Source organism: Sinocyclocheilus rhinocerous, unplaced genomic scaffold (assembly GCF_001515625.1).
Source record: "Sinocyclocheilus rhinocerous isolate Xijiao unplaced genomic scaffold, SAMN03320098_v1.1 scaffold1166, whole genome shotgun sequence".
NCBI lineage: Eukaryota > Metazoa > Chordata > Actinopteri > Cypriniformes > Cyprinidae > Sinocyclocheilus > Sinocyclocheilus rhinocerous.
The window spans coordinates 388,638-412,162 of NW_015646356.1; the positions used below are offsets into that span (position 1 = coordinate 388,638).

The 23,525-nt window shown below is 37.4% G+C and overlaps 1 protein-coding gene across 1 annotated transcript in view; it reads left to right on the forward strand.

The window, feature by feature from the left end:
• Window positions 1-23,525, forward strand: part of LOC107707579 (cytosolic carboxypeptidase 6) — a 347,536-nt gene that overhangs the window by 117,654 nt on the left and 206,357 nt on the right. The window contains exon 4 of the mRNA XM_016511653.1: window positions 12,142-12,236. Coding sequence (XP_016367139.1) covers window positions 12,142-12,236 — 95 coding nt within the window. The remainder of the gene's footprint in view (window positions 1-12,141; window positions 12,237-23,525) is intronic.

The window sequence follows — 23,525 nt, forward strand, 5'->3', positions numbered from 1 at the left end:
TTATCGGCTTCTGTTCAAAAACAACAAGGGCGCTTGTTGGCTTTTGCAGTAAAACGTGAACTCGCGATGCCTTGAAAGTGGACAAAACCGGCTTTTTTTGACAAAGAGGTTTTTGCAAATAAACTCTTCATATAATATTATATATATAAATTCATTACTGACCCCAAGAATAGAATCTGATTCATGAAAAAATTAATCTCATGGCTTGATTGTTTTAATGAATCATTCAAAAAGAATCAGTAACTTGACTCAGTCTAACTGACTATCTTACTGAAAGTCTGGCTTATTTATTTGTCTTGATGTTTATATGACACTAATTAGGGCCCAAGCACCAGTGGTGCGAGAACCCTATTGGAATTGCTCAGATTCTTCTTTTTTTTCTTCTCCAAAATGAATCGCATTTTTGAGGGTCTAAGCATTCTCGAAAACTCATGGAACTTTGCACACATGCCAAAAGTGGTGAAAATTTACATCTGATATGGGTGTCAGAAGTGGGTGTGGCAAAATGGCACGATAGCGCCACCTATAAAATTTCAACGAAGCGCCCCTCAAGCAATGTTTCAAATAAATGTACGAAATTTGGTAGACACGTGTAACACACCAATACCTACAAAAAAGTCCCCCCCGGTACGAAGTCTGAAACCCAACAGGAAGTCTGTTATTTTGAAATTTCTCTGCAAGTTTTGTGCCGTTTTTACCATTTTCAGGCGTATTTAAACGAACTGCTTCTAGAGATTTACATAGATCAACACCAAATTTGGTCAGTGTAATCTAAAGCCCTTTGTGACGGTAAATTGCGAAGATCTTGAGTTTTTGTTGAAGGGTGTGTCCGTGGCGGCCTGACAAACTTCAATGTTTCGCCATCAAAAAGGAAGTTGTTATAATTCAGGCATACGATGTCCGATCTTCCTCAAAATTCACATGTTTGATAAGAGTCCTGTCCTGAACACATTCCCATGACCATATTCAGATATAGCCATAGCGCCACCTGCTGGCAACAGGAAGTGACATGTTTTACGCTGTAACGAACTCCTCCTAGAGATTTAATGACATCAACATTATATTTGGTCAGTCTACTCTAAAGGCCTTTGCAATGTTAAATTGCGAAGATCTTGAGTTTTCATTGAAGGCCGTGTCCATGGCGGCCTGACAAATTTGGGTGTTTCGCCATGGGAATAGAAGGTGTTGTAGCTCAGCCATACAATGTCCGATCTGCCTCAAACTCCACATGTTCGATAAGAATCCTGGCCTGAACACATCTAAAGGCCAATATTCAGTTATTATCATAGCGCCACCTGCTGGCAACAGGAAATTGCTTGTTTTACACTAACTTAAACTTAAACATGCAATGTCCAATCTGCACCAAACTTCACATGTTTGATAAACGTGCTGGCCTGAAGACATCTACATGCCAATATCCAGTTATAGTCATAGCGCCACCACCTGGTAGCAGGAAGTTTGGCACATGACTTCAAATGACTTTGACATATTCCTTCTATATTTACCACTTTAAATGCATATTGCCCACCATTCACTGTTTTCCTAAAGCCACCGGGTGGTGGTGAGCCCGGGTGCGAGGGCCCTTTCAAAGCTGCTTGCTGCTTTAATTAACAAATTAGTTTTATTTTATAATATATTCTTTTTGAAAATGTTCAAAATGTGGTATAAAAATAATATAATCTTGTTTAGTGTGCTGTTAGAGCCAGTAATGTGTGACCGACCTTGCTGCAAGAGGAAACAGGAGTTTGGTTGTGCCAGTGTTTGTATTGTTTATTTTTTATTGTTTGTTTTTATTGTAAGCATATTAATCTTTAAACTCTTCATTCTCCTTGCCTTTTCACCTTAGGGCCGTGTAAATGTATCATTGAGTATATTTAAACAGGGTGCCCTCTGAGATCCCCCCAATTAGAGAGGTCTGGAACAATAATGCTAGCGCTTAATTGCATTAACATAATGCCTCCTAACGATCATTACACTCACCAAAATAGTTGTGATAATAAAGCCATTACTATTTTGAGAGCACAATTAGCCTACGGTGCCACCCTTTGTGATGTTATAATTGCGACATTTAGACGTGCGTGCATTCCGTTACTTATCCTGTTGGGAGGAGAGGATGGGAGGCGGAACGGTTGTCATAGACCGCGGCAATTTACGTCCTCGTCTGAGACAGACGTGTCACCTGTATTCCGCTGTACTACCCAGCAACGACGCAAGCTGATTGGTTGCATAGATAGACGGCGTTCTCCAAATCTGTCAGAGGTGAAAGAAATGGCTTAAGATAATACAGTTAGATGGATAGATAGAAGGGAAAAGGAAGACACGGAGAGAGTGCTGGCAAGATATAGGGAAGGATAGAAATGGAGAAAGAGATTGGATTTCATGGCTGGTAGTCAGCAGCTCTGTAAATCTCCCAGGACTGAAGAGGGGGAGAGCAGAAGGTTGATAGTCATCCATCACTTTTGACAATTCCACCTCTCTGTCGCCACTTACTTGACGGAAGACCCCGAGCGAACGGGAGAGAGAGCAACAGAGTGTCTTTTTATAGAGGAGGATGGCAACACTGTTCCATTTTGTTTATGTATTTGTCTGATCCTGAGTGAGAGATTGTGGCATTACAGTTCAGTTTTGTGCTTGGAAGCGGAGCCGAGTGGCCTGGCATCTGTAATATGTACAGTAGGGACATAATCTTGAGACAAACGTCCCTTAAAGGAACAGTTCACGCAAAATGAAAATTCTGTTATTTATTCACCTCTGTTGACTTTATTTGTTCATGGCAGCTGCCGTTTCAAACTAAATTTCCAAGCTTTTTTCTATTCATTTAAAGTGAATGGTGACCACGGATGTCAAGTGTGATTTTCTTAACTTTCAGTCTATTCCTTAAGCAAAGGTGTTGAATGACTTCAGAACACTTGATTTATATTGCACAAGTACTTCTGTGAAACTTTTATGGTGTTTTGTCCTATTTTTTGATCTTGACAGGCCCTGATCCCCATCTGCTTTCATGAGGGTGTAAAAGACACTTAATATTCGGTAATATAATCAGTTTGACTGCACTGACACCATCGGATGAGAACAAAACTGAATTAAACTGGATGATGACACTTCAGAGAATCGAATTTGTTTCATTATTAATTAATTTAGCAAAATCAACACTGTGTTTGAACGGAACTGTATCAGTATTGAACTGATTCGAGCTGAATAACAACACTATTGTCTGTAGAGCTGCTTATAGCAGAATTTCATAAGTTTGCATTTTTACACATTTATTGAACTGAACTGACTTTAGCTAATTAATGACACTATTGGCTTTGTAGAGCAGCTTTGCTGCAGAATTGGAATTTGTCTCATATTTGAAGAAGTTTGCATAATTGATTTGATGTTCCTGTTTAGTACTATGAAGCTGCTTTGAAACAATCTGAATTGTATGAAGCTCTATAGAAATAAAGGTGACTTGACTTTTAATATGGTGTTCTAAAGATGAAACATCATCAATACAGGTTTGAAAATGATCTAAGGGTGAGTAAATGATGGTAGAATTGTGATTTTTGGTAAACTATCCCTTTAAGTCATGTCAGAATGGAGGGTGAGATCATGAACCACGAGACATCAAAATGAACTAATGCAATAAAAGAAGAAAGGATGTAAAAGTCCATTTAGTTTGACCGATCCATGCATTACAATAAGTTTTGACTTCATTTTTGTTAATTATGGGTAATGTAAGTTGACGTAGACACACAAGAACATTGATTTATTGCATGCACAATAGCGTGACTTGCACATATAAGCTACCGGCATAGGGTTAAGTATTACAAACACGTATACAAAGGTCTTTCCCTCATAGCTGCGCACGGAGCCATCAGTAGGTTAATGGAATGCTTTTAAAGCTCTCTGAGCACCATTGTGTGAGTGACTGTGACCTTTTGCATTGTGTCGTCTGTGTTTTGCTGGACCGTCAGTCAAAGGCGATGGAGAGACCTAATTAAACATGTTAGAATCACGTGTTGCTGCCACACAATGGAGCGGTAGATTGTGATTGCATTTTCACTGAATACAGCAAAAGCACCCACTTCCTGGTTTTCCAGTGGAATTAAATAATCCTGTACAAAAGGCTCTGAATGCCTGAACCAAACAAAAGGTCTACATGCCTGCTGCTTCAGAAATGCCTGCCGGAGTTTTCTGTTATCTGATATCACAGTTATTGAATACATCCCTTTTTAAGAAGGAAATTAAAAGCTGACATTAAAATGCAGCTCGACACGCTCGCAGTTAGTCAGTATGTGAAATTTCTTTCTCAAAAATGTGTTTGTACTAAATCTGAGACTTTTCAAAAATGCATTGGAAAATATGTTATAAGATTTAATTTTAAACAATTTTCACTCAGAAATGGCTAGTAGATTTCAGAAAAAAAACAAGTAACACATTGAATTTGAATTTTGTAGTAGAAAGACTGAAATAGTATTTTCTTGTAAAACATACTTCAGTATGTTTTGTTTTATTTACAATATCGAATTATCATTTTTTACAGTGTAGAATTAAAGGCAAAACAGCTTTATTCTTCTTCTTCTTCTTCTGCTGCTGCTGCTGCCTCTTCTGTTTTTTCTTATTCTGCTTCTTCTTAACATAACCTGAAATTCTTGACTTAGATCTCAGATTCAGTTGGTGTACCTGAAAAAATGGGCTTAAAAAAATTGTAGACATTTTATTTAAGGAAGGAGGTTTTTGGGACCATTTAGAATGAAATACCTTTTTTGTGTGAATTATTATAGACTCTGTAAAATAATGCTGGACACTTATTTTTTATTTAAAATAACTAGAATTATTAATTTAATCTGACATACATAGCATGTTGATCATACTGGTTACATACAGTACAAATCAAAGCAAAATTTCCATTTTCTGTTTCAATTTTGTTGAGTAAAAATACATTTTAATCTTCAACTGAATTCCCAGTGTACTTATATTTTAACTTTTATTATATTTTAATGAAGAGACAGTTGAAATGTGATGTCATTTACAGTTAGTTTTGTATATGGCTCAGTCTACTCTGTATTTAACCCCTGTCACTATACAGTATGTACTTTTATATGCCCCACTGCATTCTGCATTATTCAGTGTCATTAAGCTAATATATCTCCATTGAACTTTCTTAGTAAGAACATGACTTACAGAGGACAAAGTACATTATTTATGTCTCCCTCCATTTAGACAAGTCTCTTAAATATTTCAGCGGTGTTTTCCCCAGAGCAGGACTCTGCAGATCGATCAGTATCAAAAGACACCGTTTGCCCCCAAACACTGTTTGACATCCAGCTATTTCTGTTCAGGAGCACTGGGTAGGTCATTACTTGTTGTCTTTTTCTCGTTCACTTTTCTGCTGGTTTCTTATTCTCTGTCTCTTAACAGAATGTAAATCATTAGTTCACCTGTGCAGCTCAGAGCAGCTTGTTGTTGAGATGTAGGAGAACTTCGCCTTTGGAGCAGGTGTGTGTGTGACTCATGTAAATAAGAGGATTCTTCTTTAATCCCAGAATCAGGTTTTAATGAGATCTTTACTACAGCTATGCAGCCACTAACTATATAACAACAGCAGCTGTTAACATGAATGATATGGTTGCTATTGTACTATGGTGCCACAAAAGCGCAGTATTATTTTAATTATTAATTGTAGAGTCTGCAAGGATGTATAGAATGTTTAACTTTTCTTTCTTCCTCTACATCTTTTTTTTGCATGCAAATTATAGATATGTTTGCTACGTTTATTTAGTGTATTTAAATTTCAATTTAAAATAAGTGTTTTCTATTTGAATATATTTTAAAATGTAATGTATTCCTGTAATGGCAAAGTTAAATTTTCAGCAGCCATTACTCTAGTCTTCAGTGTCACATGATCCTTCAGAAATCATTCTAATATGCCGATTTGGTGCTTAATTATTATAATAATTTTTTTTGAATTACCAATGTTAAAAAAGTTATGCTGCTTAATGTTTTTGTGGAAACTTAGATAAATAGGGAGTTCAAAACAACATTTATTTGGAATATAATTTTTTTGTATTATTATAAATGTCTTTACTGTCACTTTAAATCAGTTTAATTCATTCTTGCTAAATAAAAGTATTAATTTCTTTCCAAAAAAACAAAAAATCCTAATGACCCTAAAAATCTTAATGACCCTAAACTTTGAGTGGTAGTATATATGTAAATGTTTTATCATGTAAAAAAAAAAAGAGTATTAGCATATGTATATATAATGCCGGTACTAATGTATATATGTCACAAATATATATTTGTAATAAAAATGTGACAATATATAATAAAAATATTGCCTGTTACGAAGCTTGGTTGTAGTTTTTTAAATAACGTATTTTTGTTCATAGTAAACTACATTTACATGTTGATCAGACGGTTTCTTCCAGCCTTCTTGGGAGAAACTGCTAGAATAAGCTTCAAAGTGGACCATACTTTAAGTCAAAAGTCAGGCTCCACGACACGAGACACCATGTGAGTGTGAATATGTGTCAGTGTAAAGAGCACTGAAAGAACTTGACATGCCTGATGGAAATGACATCTCAGGCAGGCTGGATGGTAATGTGTTCCTGTCTCTCTATCAGTAATTAAATTTACTGTTCTCACAGTTCCTCCATGACCAGCTCTGCACTGAGCTGTGCTGTTGGGAACCATTTCCAAATTACTCCTCAGTGTAGATACATTGGCTTAACTAGCGCAAGGGAGCCCACCAGTGACTTACAGTATGTATGTGTGCATTTTCTCTCTTTCTTTCGTACATAAAGCTCTTAATGAGCTTGAGATGAAATGTGCGTCCAATTTAACCCACAGCCCTCCCTTCTTCTGAGTAACTCCCCTGTTGACTGTGATGAAGACGCTGTAGCAAATAATGACAGAGAGAGAAGCTTCTCGTAGTACTATGAATATAAGTGGCGAAGAGATATGAAAGATACAGAACAATTCTGACAACGTCAGCTAAAGGAGTCACCTTTAAACTTCACAGAGGCATACAGCTTTGTTCTGCTGGACAGCTGACAACTGACTGCCCTCTTTGCATGAGCCTCATGGAAAAACACCCTCAAAAATGGTGTGAGTGAAGTGAAAAAGTGAGATAAAAAGTTGAAAGATAAAGTGTTTGAATCTGGCTTGCAACATATCCCCAATCCTTTCTCTCTTGTTTTTTACTCCCCTTTAAACCTTTATTTTGTTGGCTGCATTTAGCATTGTTTTTTCCTGCTGTCATGTGACCCAGAACAGACCTGTGACCCATTTTTGGGTCATGACCCACCAGTTGAGAACCACTGGGCTGGAGAGAGAACTGACCCCACTGTGTCCCACCCTCAAACGCAGCAATACATTCCAGTCTAGACCCAGAAACCACCTGCCAATGCAGACAATCTAAATTTTGTGGTGGAAAAAAGAAAAAAAAAAGAGTGGTGTGATGTAAAAGTAGTGGAATGAGGATGTATTTGCCTGTGGGAAAAAAAAGACTGAAAGTAGGCTGGCAACAGATGTGTAGGGCAGTAAAAGTGTAATTGAAATGCCAGCAGCAATGGTCTTATCTACCCGTTCCAGCAGCTACCTCGCGTCTGAACATCAGTTAAATGTCATTTTAGCCCTGGCTGATTCAGGCCGACCACAATCCCCCATCTTCTGTGACTGCAGCCGCTGATGGGAGGGGAACAGCGGGATGGATGGATGGGGGGGGTTGAAGCAGGTACTGAAAAAAGGAGAGAATGGTTGTAATTGGATTTCGTTTGCACGCTGTTGACTTCTACACCTGGGCTTAATTGGGAATTTGATATGGTTTATCACAAGGAGTCATTTACAGTTTGGACATATCATTATTAACATTGTCTGTACTATTTATACACTTCATATTTCATAAACTTCATTCTCTCATGATATTAGAAAATGGGTTTTAAGACAAATCCACCTGCCCTCAAATTGCCCCAGTCATGCTGCAGCGACCCCAGGTCTAGACTCATGACAGGTGGGTGAGAGGAGGGATGTAACAATGCAGAAACGCTGGCTGTTGGTAATGAGGCTTGAACCAGGCTGCATCCTAATTCGTATGCTTCTACTACATAGTAAAAGTATGTATAATGTCTATAAAAACTACTACCAGTGGGGAAACTTGGGACTGTTTTGAGTTGGGCTATTGGTCATAATTATGCTTTAATTTCTATTCTATTCTTTAATTTCTATGCTTTAATTTAGTTCACAACTACATGTCCTATCATACTCAGTGGTTGCATTAGAATGTGCATTTTTGCTCTTCCTTTTTTTTTCTCAAAATCTTTATCAGAAAGTGAAAATAATCACTCAATTTATATATATATATATATAAGCCATTACTCCAGTCTTCAGTGTCACATGAATAATAATTGTTTTTTTTTTCCAGATTATTTTTACTTATTTTTATCAATAAGTGAAAATAACATGAAATCACTCAATTCATTCTAAAAAAAAAAAACCTTTGCCGCATTACATTATGCCTTTGTTGTGTACTGGTTATACTTGCATGGTGCCATTATATCTAAAATAAATATTATTACTTAATTTGTAGGTTCATTCATTTAAAATCTGCTTTTGTAGCTTTGGTCTCCCATTCCTTACCATTGTCTATGACCTAAAGAAGTTGAAGCAAATTGTCATAAACTCTTCCTTTCATGGTGCAAGGGGCTAAGGGTAATATTAGCCCAAATACCCACTGATAATGTTATCTATTCACCTTTGGAACCCTCATTTTTTAACACTCTATGCTTTGGGACATGCTTGCCTCTATATCAATATACAGTATGGATTATATACAAATTGGAAAATAGCCAAGGTTTTCTCAAGGTCCCGATACAGTGCGATATGAGATATGTCTTTTCACCTCAACATAACCTGACCTTCACTTCCTGCAGTGTTGTGTTTCTTTTGCAAATCCAGCAGACAGTGTTTTGTTATTTCTTCAGTTACATGTTGAGGAAATGAAGAGAAACTCTCACATCTCTCTACAGGTTTGTCTCCATTGTCTTGCTTGTGTTGTAAGTTCACACAATCTTCACATTACGTAGTCAGCGAGATCCTGCAAGATTCTTTTAACACGTTTGGTGTCTCGTACAGCACTTCCTATTTGCGCTGCTAATTTTGAAACTTACTGTGAGGTTCTGTGAAGAGCAGCCCGATTGAGAATTTCAGATCTTTGCTGAAAGTAGAGCTGTTAGTTTTAAAGTTTTTGTTTTGTTTGTATATTCTGTATGGTATTGATTACATAGCACTACAAATTGTTCCATCTGCCTGACACACAACAAATGATCAGAAACTGCATTATACTCAGTACCATCAAGTTGAAGTTTGAAGTTTTATTCATCGAATTCATAACCCAGTGTACTTTAGTGTTTGCAGACAATTTAATGAGCTATACTGACTGAGCTGACTGCTGCTGCTGCGTTTAATACTAAATTGTAACTACCATCGTTTTGGCATCTCTGGGGCATTCATGATTCAGCAGAATGGGCGGGATCAGATCCCTTAAGCAGACAACAAGACAGATTTGGGGGGGGAAAGAATGAGAAATTCATGGCATAGAATGTAAATAATATATTAAAGAGTTTTGTTTTGGATCATTTTCATTGTCAACTCAATGAAATCTATCTATCTATCTATCTATCTATCTATCTATCTATCTGTCTGTCTGTCTGTCTGTCTGTTAATTAATAGAATGTAAATAATAAGTTTTGTTTTGGATCTTTGGATCATTTTCATTGTCAACTCAATGAAATCTATCTATCTATCTATCTATCTATCTATCTGTCTGTCTGTCTGTCTGTCTGTCTGTCTGTTAATTAATTTATTTAAACATTTATTTTATGTCTGTTTTTTAATAAATGTATATACAAATTTTTTTACAGTTGTTTGCAAATTCACATTTTTATGATGTTTTTTTTTTCTTTGCTGCTAGTGCTCATTTTCATACAATAAAATGACCTTGGTTCCATTTATTTATTTAAACAAAAGCCCTCCATAAGTATTGGAACAGTAGACAAAATTGCTCTGTTTGCTGTGGAGTCAAGAAATCTGTAAATATGTTTAAAAGATGAATATGAGACAAAACTACAAATTGTCACATTTTATTATTGGATGATTCAACACATACGTGTTTTACCAACTAAGAAGGTCAGCACTTTTAGAGTTTCATCCGTCTGTCTGTCTGTCTGTCTGTTAATTAATTTATTTAAACATTTATTTTATGTCTGTTTTTTAATGAATGTATATACAAATTTTTTTACAGTTGTTTGCAAATTCACATTTTTATGATGTTTTTTTTTTCTTTGCTGCTAGTGCTCATTTTCATACAATAAAATGACCTTGGTTCCATTTATTTATTTAAACAAAAGCCCTCCATAAGTATTGGAACAGTAGACAAAATTGCTCTGTTTGCTGTGGAGTCAAGAAATCTGTAAATATGTTTAAAAGATGAATATGAGACAAAACTACAAATTGTCACATTTTATTATTGGATGATTCAACACATACGTGTTTTACCAACTAAGAAGGTCAGCACTTTTAGAGTTTCATCCCCCTGTCTGATGTGAGCATAAGTATTGGGACAGTTGCCTCACAGGTCTTTCTGAGTGATCAGCTGTGTCCTGTTGCATTAATTAAGTTATTAAAAACAGGGAATGTGTCGTATCAGTTATATCCATTGCTTCTGCATTCTGAGTCTTGCATTTGATGACAACACACACAAACCAGGATGAAGATGAGGGAGCTGACTTTGAGAGAAAAGCAAGCAATTTGGATGCTAAAAGAAAAGAGGAAGTCAATTAGAGCTATAGCAAAAACAAAGGGCATGGAGAGATCATGAGTTTGGAAACCATTGGCGACATCAGCAAACAACAACGACCTGATCGGCTGAGAAAACCAACAGCAGTTGATGACAGTCAAATCATAAAAGCAGTGAAAATGAACTCTAAGATACGTTTCTGTAAAACCTCCAGAAAGCTGGGGTGATGCTCTGAAAATCTACTGTCCGCAGGAGACTTTCACACAGAAGTACAGAGGCTACACAGCAAGATGCAAACCTCTGATCAGCAAGTTTGCAAAAAAGCACAAATGTGAGCCAGTAGAGATTTGGAACAGAGTTTTATGGACAGATGAGACAAAGATTAACCTTTATCTAAGTGATGGGAAAGCAAAAGTGTGGAGAAAAAGGCAACTGCAAATGATCCTAAGCATACAGCCTCATCTGTAAAGCATGGTGGAGGTGATGTCATGGCATGGGCATGCATGACTGTTTCTGGAACAGACCCTCTCAATTTTAATGATGACTTAATTTATGAGAACAGTAGCAGAATGACTGCAGGAGTGTACAGAAACATCTTGGCTACCAATCTTCAAGAAAATGCCACCAGACTCATCAGAAAGTGCTTCATATTGCATCAGGACAATGACCCAAAACACCTGCCACTTCAGTCAAGGAGTTTATCAGGGCAAATAAAAGGAAAGTCTTAGATTGCCCAAGTCAATCTCCAGATTTAAATCTGATTGAACATGAATTTCACCAGCTGAAGAGGAGACTAAAGGCAGAAACTCCCCAAAACAAGCAACAGTTGGCTGCATTAAAGGCTGGGAAAAGCATTTCAAAGGATAAGACCAAGAGTCTGGTGATGTCTATGGGTCACAGACTCGCTGCTGTGATTGCACTCAAGAGATCTGCAACAAAATAATAGCTTTTAATCTTTTACATCTGCCTTAAGTTCAACTGTCCCAATACTTTTGCTCACATCAGATAGTGGGATGAACTCTAAAAGTGCTGTCCTTTTTATTTGGTAAAACATGTATGTGTTGAAACAGCTAATAATAAAATGTGACATTCTGTAGTTTTGTCTCATATTCATCTTTTAATCATATTTGAAAATGTCTTTACTCCACAGCAAGCAGAGCAATTTTGTCTTTACTGTTCCAATACTTATGGAGGGCACTATATATATATATATATATATATATATTTTTTTTTTTTTCATTTTTTTCGCAAACTCTTTTTGTTGTTGTTGTTGTTTTCTTCACTGCTAGTGTTCGTTTTCATATATAATAAAATAACCTTGGTTCCATCTGACTACAAATGTCTGTTTTTTGTTGTTTCAGAGGGTGATTTTCAACATTGTGAACTTCAGCAAGACCAAGAGCCTGTACAGAGATGGGATGTCCCCTGTGGTGAAGTCGACTAGCCGGCCTAAATGGTATTCATACCCTCTGCAAATATCACATCTCCACCTACACGCTGTTCGCCACTGCGCTTTCCACGCTTTAATTCCAAATAACAAATCCACAACTTATCTTCTATGTGTAGCTTGTGCCTCTTCCCATTTGTGTAACACAGGCCCGAGTATGGGTTCCACACAAGCCCTGCAGACATGGCCAATAAGACTTGACTGTGTACACTGTCATCATATCTGTCTGTCTTATCTCTCTGCTGCAAACAACAGGATTTTTCGTTACCACCTCTTCGGGTTTTCACACTGCCGGTGTTCCTTAAAGGAAGCATTCGACGCTTTCTCACTTTCTCTTCCTTCTCCAAGTTGACAATGGTGTGTTTGATGTTCCAGATGAGAGGTTGTGTTGCCGGGGATGTTTTTTTGTCTCCATGGTGATGCCGTCTGGGTAGAAAAAAGGGACAGTGACAGGGCTGTTGATAGAGGAATTATGAGAAATGCCAGAGAAGGAAGTGAGCTTCGGGCTGGACAAACTCCTTATACGTGACTGTTTACGGCACGTCACACTGGCGCCATTTTCCCTAAACATGGCTTTATTCAATTCCATTCAATTCAATTCAAGTTTATTTGTATAGCGCTTTTCACGAGGCCAATCCCGTGGCAGAAACAGAGAAGGTAATAGAGAAAAAGTAGCATAGCTGCTGTTCCAACTAAGCAAAAAATGATGTGTTCAACCCAAGCAAAAGAATGAAAATGTGCATTTGATCAGATGTAACTAAAGTACAAAGTTATGAGATACATTGTGTAAATGCTTGGCTAAAGAGATGTGTCTTTAATCTAGATTTAAACAGAGAGAGTGTGTCTGAACCCCGAACGTTATCAGGAAGGCTATTCCAGAGTTTGGGAGCCAAACGTGAAAAAGCTCTACCTCCTTTAATGGACTTTGCTATCCAAGGTACTACCAAGAGTCCAGACTTTTGCGACCTTAGGGAGCGTGATGGATTGTAGCGTGATAGAAGACTAGTTAGGTACGCAGGAGCTAGACTATTTAGGGCCTTAAAAGTAAGTAGTAATATTTTGTAACTGATATGGAACTTAATAGGTAGCCAGTGCAGAGACTGTAAAATTGGGGTAATATGATCATATTTTCTTGACCTGGTAAGGACTCTAGCCGCTGCATTTTGGACCACCTGTAGCTTGTTTATTGAAGATGCAGGACAACCACCTAGCAGTGCATTACAATAGTTCAGTCTAGAGGTCATGAATGCATGAACTAGCTTTTCTGCATCAGAAACAGGTAGCATGTTCCGTAACTTGGCAATGTTTCTAAGATGGAAGAATGCTGTTTTTGTAACATAGGAAATATGATTTTCAAAAGACAAGTTGCTGTCTAATATAACATGTAATATAACATTTATGTGTCTTTTAATCAGCTCGACTCTTTGTGCTCTGTCAGCGGTAGGAATGGTTTTATTAGAAACACATCTGCCTTCGTGGAGGAGGAGATGCGTGAAAGACAAATACAGTCCCCTAGCTGTGTGTATTTTTGGATGTCTGTTAAATGGCTACATGCATTACATCAATGTGAAGATAAGATCAAATCCTTCCTGCTCCATGTGGGTTCTGCTATTCTTCACGTATCTTCACGGCTTATTTGATATCTTTGTCTATACTTAAGCCAAACTCACACTACAAGTACAGACAGTTTCTTATTTAGTGTCTTGTTGTGTACTTGTCTAATTACAGTCTAGTTGTGTCAGTTACAAGATCATTCTAATCCTTGATTATTTATGATCCTGCAATTAGTTTTCACGCAAATTTGCTTCTAAATTGTTATTTATTAATGTAATGTTTTAATGAATGATTAATATAAATGTTTATACTGAATTAGTTTAAAATTCATAAAAAAGAATAAAAGTTGGGGCAATGATCTTTTTTATATATATTAATTAGTGAAAACATTTTCTTTTTTTGAAAGTCACTTATTCATACCAAGTCTGATGAATAACACAGTAAAAACATTAATATTGTTTTTATATATTTTAATGTAATTTATTTCTGTGATGACAAAGCTGAATTTTCAGCAGCCATTACTCCAGTCTTCAGTGTTACGTGATCTTTCAGAAATTATTGTTTTATGCTGATTTGGTGCTATAGAAACATTTATTTTTATTATCGGTGTTGAAAACTGCTTAATATTTTTGTGGAAACTGTGATACATTTTTTTCAGGATTCTTTGATGAATAGAAAGTTCATAAGAACAGCATTTATTTAAAATAGAAATCTTTTGTATCACTATAAATGCATTTACTGTCTCTTTTGATCAATTTAATGCATCTTTGTGGAATAAAAGTTTTATTAAAAAAAAATAAATAGAAAAAATCACACCGGTAGTGCATTTACAAAAATATCTTATATACTGTACAAATTGTAACTATATACATACATGGTTATTGCGGTTTATTTATTTATTTTTTGATATTTTACAGACTTTAAGCAGACTTTCAGATTCTGGACATCATGTCAGCCAACAACATGGAGGATTTGTTTTGTGATCGGTTTTGCACAGATTCTCACACAGTGGGGAAAAGAGCTATAAGAGCTTTAATAGTTGGCTACGCCCTGGGGCTATTTTCACAGACTTGTTCCAGCAACAAGTTTCAGTCCTGTAGTGTGCGAATGACTTGTGTGCCAGTGTACCTTGAGCACTTCCCGGCAACTTTTGGAAAAGTTAAGTTTGGCAAATTCCACGTACCCGCACACGCACTGATACACACACACATCCACGCCTCCTATCAGTATCAATCAGAGTGGTGCATTACCATTCAAACACTCATCTGCCAGGTTGAATTTGCATGGGCCATGCAGTCTGGACAGGTGAGGCCTGTCAGAGGTAATAGCAGGGAACTGATGGATGCCGAAGTGTGCGTGCATCCATACGGGTGCGTGCGAGAGAGCCACTACGCCACGTTATCCTGACGCGCCGAACAGAGGTCATGTGACGGAGAGTACCCACTCAACGGAAGCCTTGACATCTGTCACAAGTCGATCAAGGGCATTCAGACAAATGGCAGGCATCTGCCAAGGGAGCCTGTCTTCCTCTGCCAAGCCCTGGTCACGGCCTAATGGGACAAGACAATTAGATGGAGATGCTGCCGGAAAACAATGGACTGCAAAACATTTCACAGTCAAGTTGACGTCTCCTACGTGCCCGTGTATAACATTTCCCTCAGGAGTGTGCCGGGGTTATTTACGAGTTTGTGGCGTGCTGTAGCTAACTCTTATTGCAAACCATTTTTTAGAAATTAATAGGGCTACGTCTGCACAATTATGATAAAATAATAATTAATAATAATATGTGTGTTAGACTTGCTGTTTCGATGGAGGACTGTGACTTTACACATGTAGAGTTTTCACATGTATCTATCTATCTATCTATCTATCTATCTATCTATCTATCTATCTATCTATCTCTCTCAATCTCTCTCTCTCTCTCTATCTATATTTGAAAAAAAAAAAAATAGGCTTAGGCAAATTACATAAATAACATAATAAAAATAAGCATAAAGAATAATAATAAAAATAAAAATATGAATAAAAATAGTTTGCCCACAAATTATAATTACCTTAATTTTCACTTTTTTTTTAGATTGTCATACTTTTGAACATGCAACAAAATTATATTTTTATGGTAGATTTTTATATTTTAAGACTGGGTCAGATGAAAGGTTGGTTATACGATGAAAATCATTTTTAAAAATAGCAATTTGTCTGGTTTTCGTAGTCTCAATCATTTATTTGATTAAGTAAATAATAATTCATTTATTATTTTGCAATGTAATATTATAATTTTGCAGCCATAAGTTGCAGATCAATTACGACTTAAAAGAAACTTTTTTTTCAGATATTGCATTGAAAAATGAACAAGACTGGCACATATCCCGGGCTGAACTCGAACCCAGGATGCCACAAGCACAAAACCTCTCAATATACCCTCTGTGTCACAGCTCCAACCATCATCTTATTTGTACTCTTTGTGACAGTTCTTTAACAGTAACACAAACTCAGCCTTCCATTATCAAAAAATGAACTTTTTTGCTAACTGGAAATGGAGCAATTTTTGCTAACTTTCTAACATTTTCATAGCAGGGAGGAGGCAGATTGACATTAGACGACATTTATTTCCACCGGCATCAAAGTCATTGTCTGAATCATTTTTTTTTTTTTATACCAATCTGGAGCTCAAAGGACCGCCGTTTGTGTCAGGCTGCGGCATGCGGTGTGAAAATAAGCCTGTAGCATTTAGAGACTCTGAATACCCAGGCGAAAGAGACGGAGAACCTCTGTGTACAAATGCCACAGTGATAGCCATCAGATGGCGGGATCAGGGTGAGCTGATCATACCGCACACTGGTCGCCGCCGCTGCGGTGCAGACTCGGGCATTAGGACTTCAATAAGACGAGGAAAGACCACGTAATTCTCACACAAACGCAAGACGATCCTCTCCGTTTCGCATCCAATTATAGAGGTGTGAAAACAACATGCTGTGACACAAAGGGAGGCCTTACACACACATGCTCCTTTCTCAGGACACACACAATCACACATGTGATAATGGCTATATGTGCAGAGTGGCTATATGTGGTATTTAATAGATTGTGTGTGAAACCGAAGTAAAGGGGAAGGTTTATGTGATCATGTAGCACTCTGTTGTAAATGAAGTTTTATGCTAGTTTCTGACTAGCAACAGCAAGTAACACATTTTATTGTTTCAGTCCTAAAGTTTTTTAGTGTGTTGTGTCTAACGCTCATACTTTATTTACTTTCTCAGCCATAAATTGCTTGCAACGTAACTAAAGTTTATTCTTTAGTTTCTTCAGTGCTTTCATATATTCACTTCCAGAAAGAAAAAAAACTGATGGCAGTACCCTTTCAAAGGGTTCTAATATGTACACTTTAGGTACTAATATGTACTTTTAAAGTATTAATATGTACCTTTAATGTACTAATATGTACTATTTAGGGGTAAATAAGGTACAAAGATACCTTTTAGCTTTTGTTCCATAAAAGTGTAGTAGAAGCTTAAACTAAAGACTGTAGGCCATTTAAAAAAGCAAAGGGGTTGATCCCTTTCAATATGTCCCACCCAAATATATGGTTTCAACCAAATATGTGAGTATTCTTCTGTGATTCATAGTTGCTGAGGAGCAATTTCAGAAGACATTTGAAATTTGCAGACAAATAGTGTCATCTCAATGTTTTGAGCTTTAAAATCCCCAAGCAGCCATCTTTCATTTCTCTTGAGCATTTGGTTTGTATTGTTGTTGCCCATGAATTTCTCTTTCACATTCTCCTTTTCGCTCATTTTCCATCATGACAGCAAAGTGGAACTGCTCAAAAACTGCTAATCTCTCTTTGACAAGTAGATATGAAATAAAGCAAAGAGCAGCTTTAACTGTCTGATCCAGCCCTGTATGCAGCATTGGATAAAGTCAAGAAAAAAGATTGAGCGTGGGAGAGAGAGAGAGTGAGGAAAGGAGAGAGAGACAGTTTAAGAAAAAAAGAAGAGAACAGATTGCCTTTGCTGCTTTTATCTGCAGAAGAAGTCACTTTTAACCTGAAAGTTGAAACCTTTATCTCTATCTGCAGAGACCGTTCTTCCTCAAGGCTGGCTGATGCTGGAGCCCTGTGTGTGTGTGCGTGTGTGTGTGTGTGTGTGTGCGCGTGCGCCGCCTGGGGCTCACCTGTTCTTGGCCTCCGTGATAGACAGACAGGCATCAGATTGGAACTTGGATGCATGCATGTTTGTTTCTGGATATATGCGTGTTTATGTGCCTACAGTCCAGCAACAGGTGCAGTAATTATCGGGATGAGGGAAGTTCCAGAAGCAGGTTACAACAGCTGACAAGCAACATCTTACAGCAGAAGATCTGACAGCACTGGAGCTACACCACACAAGATGGCACGCAATCATTTCAGACAGTCCCGTCTTTGTTCTTCATCTTAACCTCATGTCTGCTGCAGCTGCGTGAAGATCATGAGTCTCATTAATATGAAGTAGCCTAGTCTTGTGTAGCTAGACATTTAATCTGGCATATTCAGGGCCACACTGTAGCAATCAGTAAGCAACCATTGTTTTTTTATTTCGTACTACTCCGTTCAAATACTGTTTTTCCAATAATTCCCACACTCATAGTAAAATTGAAGTATCATAATCAATTTTCCAGGTCTTCCAAAGTTGTAGAAATTGGCAACGTCTCCAAGATGCTTCAAGAAACCTACCCGCAAAGCTACAGTACTGTTAAAAGTTTTAGGCACTTATGTAAAAATGCTGTAAAATGAGGATGCTGTCAAAAATCATGTCATAAATAGATTTTCTTTATCAATTAACTTATATTACCTCATTTAAATCAACATTTGGTGTGACCATCCTTCGCGTTTAAAGCAGCTTTTGCCCTAGGTGCACTTGCGCATAGTTTATCAGGTAGCTTTGCAGGTATCTCTTGAAGCATCTTGGAGATGTTGCCACAGTTCTTCTGGATTTAGTCTGTCTCAGTTTGTTCTGTTTCTTGATTGCACACTCTTAGCAGAATCGCCTGCATCCACCTACAACTCAGAAATTTCGTCCCACGTCGCAACAAATTTAATCTGGTCTCATGGGAATTCTGCGAGAATGCAGATCTATAGCGCAAACAAATCTCTTAAACATATTTCAAAGATTCTGTTCCGTGAACCCAAATTTTGGCAAATCCAGCAAACTTTTAAACACAGCTTTGTTTCTTTAGATAAATCTGTGTATCCTGACTCATGGCCAACCAATCAGAATAGAGCTTGCCATATTTGTGTGCAGTAAGCATCAGACAGTCCGTGAGCGGTCTGGGTACGTGGCTGAGACTGTTGTTAGCCTAATGGGTGTTTTGGACTAGTTATAGGTATCACTCTCTTGCGCTGTGGCCCATGTGGCCGTGTTTTAGCAGGCTGGCACCGATGAGGAGGACTGATGCATTGGGCTTATTGCATTTAAGTGGGAGGATGAAGTGGTTGTGAGCACTTCACAGGACTGAGAGCTGTTTAGTATTCAGCCAGAGAGAGAGTGAGAGAGACCTTTGACTGCTGATCCTCCTGACACATTAGATCCATTCTATGGCCATATTGAGATTCTGGGTGCTTATTGTAGGATAGACTGTACCTCTTTTTCTTCTGCATCATTGGTTCTCTCAGCTCTCTCTCTCTCTCTCTCTCTCTCTCTCTCTCTCTCAAGTGATTCTGCTGCTTGTTTCTTTTAAAAGAAGACTGTCAGCCAGACCAATGGATTTCTTCTTAAGGGAGTTTTGTTAGTAAAGGGAAACTATAGAGCAGATACTGATGTTTATATAACCCTATTAGGATTGTCTCAATCCCATAATTTCAGTGGTTGATAGAACATTTTCAGAGAATTTTACCAGACAGTTTTCTCAATAGCAATTTTGATGCAAGAATATTTTTTTTAAAGTTCAATATTATATAGCAAACAACATAACAGTGGCTTTTTGAATTATTTATCAAGTACTGATTAAGTACTAATTAAATAAGTTAAGTCAAATAATTATTCAAGTAAACCATCTGTAATAAAACAAATATTGACAAAGAAACAAATTACAAGCAAAATAACAAATTAAATCAGCAAAGATACAAATCAAGTAGTTTTGCTTGCAAGTAAACAGAAATTGGGGGAAAAATCAGTGTAGAAGTGTCAACAGCCCTACATCTTTTTGTTGGTCTTAAATGCAGTTAACCTGTTGTTCTTAACATCTGAATTCATTTTAGAACTGCTCAGTGGTGTGAAAGACGTTTTAAAGCCCTAACATCGCATAAATTTAGCTCAATGGGTGGCTTAGCACGGTCACATATACTATACTACACTATATCAGCATCTTTCTGTTGACAGCCATTCAAAAGTAGTTGTGTATTCTTATGATATACATTTTCTTCTGTGCCACATATATTCTTTGCAATTGTGAATGCCTTCTCAGTTATTATAGAATGATTTGAGTTTAGCACTCACTTTACACTAAAGTGAGTTTAGCTCCGAATAATATGCAGGTTGTGTCGTCTCTGCTGAAGTGCCTCTGTGTATCTTCACTCTCTCTTATTTTCTCATCTCTTTTTATGGAAAGCTTTTCCCCCCCTTCATTCACACTCCAAGGTGACAACCTTCTCAACACCGAAAAGGGGAGCCGGTGCCCCCCTCCCTTTCCCACCCCCCACCGTGTGGGCTTATTTGTTAGCCTGATAGAGCGGAGAATTAGCAAGCAGCTTCTTTCTGCCGGCATAAACGGCAAGCGCAGCGAGTGGAGTGTCACTGAGCTTCTGGCGTTCTGGGTTCTGTGAATATGGAGAGCTCTGTGGCACTCTCAGCAGATGCTTCTGGGAACTCCCAGCATGCAGTGGAGGCAGAGAAGAGCGGGTGCCATCCATACCGAAAAACAAGAAACTTTTGCAGTGATCAGTCCTGTGCTGGATGTCGTTTCAAAGAACAGTGAAGGATTGCAGCTGTGATTGCAACAGAGCTTTTCATCTCCTGGCACAAAGCTACAGAGCTGTCACTTGTGAATTAATGTGGATTCAAACGCCTGCAGGAGAACTGCAAGGCAAAATGATAGGGAGGAGCGGGGTAAGATGTGTCACTGCCTTACTCTAGCAAACTGTGTTTAATGTACGTCACATGACTTTATATTTAGAAAGCGCCCATCATGTACAGCTACATGTGACTGAGAGATGCACATGAGAAAAATGATAAACTTTTTGTTTATGATAAAAACTTGCTTGGCACAATACATTTATAAGCTTATAACTTTTTCTATTTTAATACATTTTAAAATGTAATTCATTCCTGTAGTGGCAAAACTAAATTTTCAGCAGCCATGCTCTTTAGTCTCTAGTGTCACATGATCCTTCATAAATCATTCTAATATACTGATTTGGTGTTTAAGAAACATCTCTTTTTATTATCAGTGTCGTGCTGCTTAATGTTTTTGTGAAAATCATGGTACATTTTTCAGGATTTTTTTGATTATTATAGAAAGTTCAAAAGAACAGCATTTATTTGAAATGGAAATCTTTGAAATTGGACATCTAAAATTTTGTCTTTACTGTCACTTGACCAGTTAAATGAATCCTTGCTGAATAAAAGTATTAATTTGCATTGAAAGGTAGTATATAATGGTTTACACAAAAAATATATATATATATGAACAAAAAATTGCACAACAAAAAACACACACACACACACACACATATATATATATATATATATATATATATATATTTCTGCTTACATTTTTATTTGAATATGGGCATTCTTCTAAAGATCTTCTAATGCATTCTAAAATAAAATTAGGTTTATTCATTCTAGCTCATTTCTCCTTGCCTGGAGGACAACTTCACAAAAAAAAGGCACAGTTTACCCCACTCTCCTCTAGTGTACAGTGTAAAAAGCCTAGCTTTCACCTTGTCTTAATGTATCACTGTAAAAAGCCATTCTTATTACCATAATAAGTAGCTCACCGCTGTCCTTATGTTTATGTATTTAAAGAGATACTTCTAATGGTGTCTCTCTTCTCTTACCAGCAGAAAATACCTCTTCTATCACTCCTCAAAGAGAAAAACTATTATTGAGAAAAATACTTTCAAAAATAGCAGAGGGGTTAGTGGGAAATAACCTTGGCCAAGGGTATGTTTTTATGAAAAAAAGTGTGGGATGAAAACATGCGCGCGCACGCACACACACACACACACACACACACACACACCGTATGGAAGTTTTCCACCAGCAGGACTGCTCCGCCATGAGTCCGCCTGGCAATTTTGCTTTTGTACTAAATCCTTCCTGTGAACGTCTGATGTAACAAAATAGTGAAATTGTATTTGGAGATGTCTCCGGATCCACCAGAGAGGCTGCTAGCGGTAATTGCCCTGTCAATCACTGGGCTCCTGCTGTTGAGTCTGATTGGTTAAGCTGTGGGTAGGGGAAGCTCACCTTAGAGGAGAGGAAACTCTTTCCTCGTCTCTCCGTCTTTCTCCATCTCTTTCACCCTCTTTCTCTATAGACCCCATGGGCCTCTGGTCGCTCAGGGAGTCTTTGCTGCTTACAAGGCGTGCGTACTGTTGAAACAAACAACGTAAGGTGGCATGTTGGATGTAGGACAAATGTTTCTTCCTTATTTTTTGGATTTCTTTAACATTTTCCTCATAACAAATCAATCTTTCCTAGCGTTAGTAGACCTAAAGGAGCTGTTTGGGCTGTCAAGCAGTTTGTTTATTTATTTATAATAAATAATAAAATCTATATTTATTATTTATAAATAAATTATTATACTGGGGGTATATATATATATATATGATATATTATATATTATACTGGGAGAAGTCGTGGCCTAATGTTTAGAGAGTCGGACTCGTAACCCAAAGGCTGCGGGTTCGAGTCTCGTAACGGCAGGGATTGTCGGTGAGGGGAGTGAATGTACAGCGCTCTCTCCCACCTTCAATACCACGACTGAGGTGCCCTTGAGCAAGGCACCGAACCCCCAACTGCTCCCCGGGCGCTGCAGTACAAATAAACTTGACTTGACTTGACTTGACCATACTTGGCCACATGTCACGTCACTTTCATTTATTTATTTTGTTATTTTAAGTATATGTAACAGTTTCTGTGTAAGATTATAAAAAGTAAATAATTATGGTAACACTTTATTTTAAAGACCTATTCTCGCTATTAACTAGTTGCTGATTAGCATGCATATTACTAGCATATTGGCTGTTTTTTTGTATTTATAAACCACATGACCATATTTTAGATCCCTTAATCTTACCCCATACTTAAACTTAAAGGAACATGCCACTATTTTTGAAAATAGGCTCATTTTCCAACTCTCCTAGAGTTAAACAGTTGAGTTTTACCGTTTTCGAATCCATTCAGCCGATCTCCGGGTCTGGCGGTAGCACTTTTAGCTGCAGCTTAGCATAGATCATTGAATCTGATTAAACCGTTAGCATCTTGCTCAAAAATGACCAAAGAGTTTCAATATTTTTCCTATTACCTAGCTGGGGGACTATTTTCAGGCACCCATGATACGGCAGCAAAGTTCCTTGATTATTACACCGGAAGGCGTGCTCCTTTAACAACTACCTTACTAACTATTAATACGTTTATTGAGGGAAAAGTTGTATTTAATAGTGAATATGTGTTATGTGTGCTGTGTATATTTATTATGTATATATAAATACACACACATGCATGTATATATTTCAGAAAAATATGTTATGTTTATATATTA